The sequence below is a fragment of the Lactuca saligna genome, chromosome 4 (genome assembly GCF_052625555.1).
Source record: "Lactuca saligna cultivar CGN05327 chromosome 4, ASM5262555v1, whole genome shotgun sequence".
Taxonomy (NCBI): domain Eukaryota; kingdom Viridiplantae; phylum Streptophyta; class Magnoliopsida; order Asterales; family Asteraceae; genus Lactuca; species Lactuca saligna.
Window position 1 is genome coordinate 6551005 of NC_136420.1, and position 2298 is coordinate 6553302.

At 35.2% G+C, this 2298-nt stretch overlaps 1 protein-coding gene across 1 annotated transcript; it reads right to left on the reverse strand.

Moving 5' to 3' along the window:
* Positions 1-221: 221 nt before the first annotated feature.
* Positions 222-2028, reverse strand: LOC145041125 (uncharacterized). The gene is made up of 5 exons (XM_078989063.1): positions 1872-2028; positions 1461-1652; positions 1239-1382; positions 908-1174; positions 222-814 (listed from the first exon to the last, which is right to left on the reverse strand). The coding sequence occupies exons 2-5, from the start codon at positions 1620-1622 to the stop codon at positions 383-385; spliced, it is 1005 nt and encodes a 334-aa protein (XP_078845189.1). The 5' UTR covers positions 1623-1652; positions 1872-2028; the 3' UTR covers positions 222-382.
* Positions 2029-2298: the final 270 nt, after the last annotated feature.

The following is a 2298-nucleotide window of genomic DNA, read 5'->3' on the forward strand; positions in this document are numbered from 1 at the left end:
GTTGATTTCAAGAATGTAGTTTAGCTGTGCATACTTGCATTTGCAACATTATCATGCTTCTGGACCATTACGACAGATTCCAATTAAAATAATACAAAATCTAGAAAAATATAAACAATAAGTATCAGCAAGATATACAAACGATACCAAAAAAAACCCCGCAGGCATTCATCAATTACTTAATCAACTACAAATACATTAACACGTATACATAAAATATATATACCAAAAAAGTCAGTATAGCACTGGATCACATAATTGAAAGTTAAACATTAACATCAAGTAGCATATGCAGATGGTAAATTACAAATTAAAAAAAAAAAAAAAAATGTCATAAGTAACAATAGCCACAAGCCTACATACCTCAAAAAACAATCTTTCTTTACATTGATCTGCGTGTTGTTCGTCTTCTTAACGCCCATCTTTCTTTAATATCAAATGTTTCATCAATCTGGTGTTGTTCATCAGATAGAACATCTGGCTCTGTTGTGGTAATAATACCATTAGTGCCTGAAACACCTTTGATTCTGGCAGCTTCATTGATTAAATCAGTTATAAGCATTTCTGTGGTTCTTGTAGTGATTCCTCTAAGGTACCATGAAATTGGTGGGGGAGGTACAATTGCAGGTTCAATAAGTTGTTGTAAAGTCACCTTTGATGCAATCCTTCCATTTCCTTGAGTACATGACATGTATTCTGACAAAGTTCTTGGCTTACAGGGATGACATAGTTTTTCATCAAGCAAGATTGGTTCTACTTTCCAGCTTCCTTCAAATCTTTTCATAAATCCAGGTTTCACTTGCTTGAATTTCATCTGAGAATCACCACACAAAAACAGTATAAACATTGAGTGTATAGATGATAATAAAACATCATATAGTTTTTAGAATATAAATTTGTTTCTTACAGAGTAATCTTCGCGATTTTGATCTACCAATACATGAACTGAAATTGTTCCTGACCAAAACAGAAACCTCCATAAAGCAGCTTGTTCAAGTTCAACAACTTGTCTTGAACCTTCATCTATCAAAACCTTTCTGGATAAGACTTCTTGAATGTTCTTGAAGACTCTCTTGTTGTCTGGATCAATGACAATGTTGTATATTGCATCAGGAGGTAAACCAACATTCACTTCCACGTTTAGTTGGCATAACGAGTCTTTGGGTACACTGACCTGAAAATTTCAAATCTATAAGTACAAATTACTTGTTCGAATGATTAAATTAATAAACTCTTACCTCAATAGCAGGGGGTTGATGATCATTCCACACAGGATTGTTTCTCCAAGCTTGAAGTTGCTTTTCGAGATTGATTTTTGCATCTTTCAATTTGAATATCTGCCTGTTTGTGCCTTCTTTTTCTGTTGGCCTCTTGAACCTTGACTGCATCGTATGTGGTAAAATGTTAAGGGTAGATTAGATAATTACATGATTTACAGGTTTTCAGAAGAATCGATTTACCTTAAGATGCTTCTGAAATTTTCCAGGGAACTGTGATAAGAAACCACGGAGTGCCGGAAGATTAATGCGTGGGCGTCCGTTTATCTCGTGAATTTGGACATTCTTCCGTGTATTACTACTCCCTTCTTTTTCACCCATCGAACTTAAATCGGGTGTGAACATCTAATTTCTCAATTGAGTTCAACCGATTTCCTGTTTGATAATTGCAGATGGATCAGTGAACCAGAAACAAGTCAAAACCATCGGAATCCGACATCACAAAGACATGTTCATTCTATCAACCATTAAGCGAAACACACGCAACCCGTTAAACTTGATATTTCAAACGATTAACCATACATTAAGCAAAATTAGGTTTTTGAGGCTAATAACTCAGCAGAAAAGAATCAAAACAAAGGCATTTTCACTTACTGATGAGTAAAATTGAATCCGTCGAACATTCAGTCGACTTGAAATTGAAAGATCCAAGCAGTTTGAGAGGCTAAAAATTAAAGATGTTATCCGCGTCTCAAATTTGACTAAAGACCTATTTTGGGCTTCCGGCTAAAGCTCCAAAACCAAAAAGCCACCGTGCCAAAGCAGTTGGGGCACCGTCCAATATGTGCATCCCGCGTCGACAATGCTTTCCACGTCTCACAATGTCGTCCGTTGATCATGGTAAACGCTTACGCAAGTCAAATAGTCAAAGATTGAATCTGGATAATAAGTAAGCAATAAATACATTCCAATTCGGTTTTCTTTATCATACTCACACATGTTATCTTTTAATATATTTTATGGTATATTGGTATATCTGGGACGTCTAATAAAATTTTGATATTTGGAGTTATATTATAGT

Bases quoted from the DNA above. Each gene is read 5' to 3' on its own strand.
- LOC145041125 (XM_078989063.1), bottom strand. From the start codon at position 1,622: ATGTTCACACCCGATTTAAGTTCGATGGGTGAAAAAGAAGGGAGTAGT. The intron at 1,383-1,460 runs GTAAATCGATTC...CATACGATGCAG, and splicing joins AATTTCAGAAGCATCTTAAG to TCAAGGTTCAAGAGGCCAAC. The intron at 815-907 runs GTAAGAAACAAA...GGTGATTCTCAG, and splicing joins AAAATCGCGAAGATTACTCT to ATGAAATTCAAGCAAGTGAA.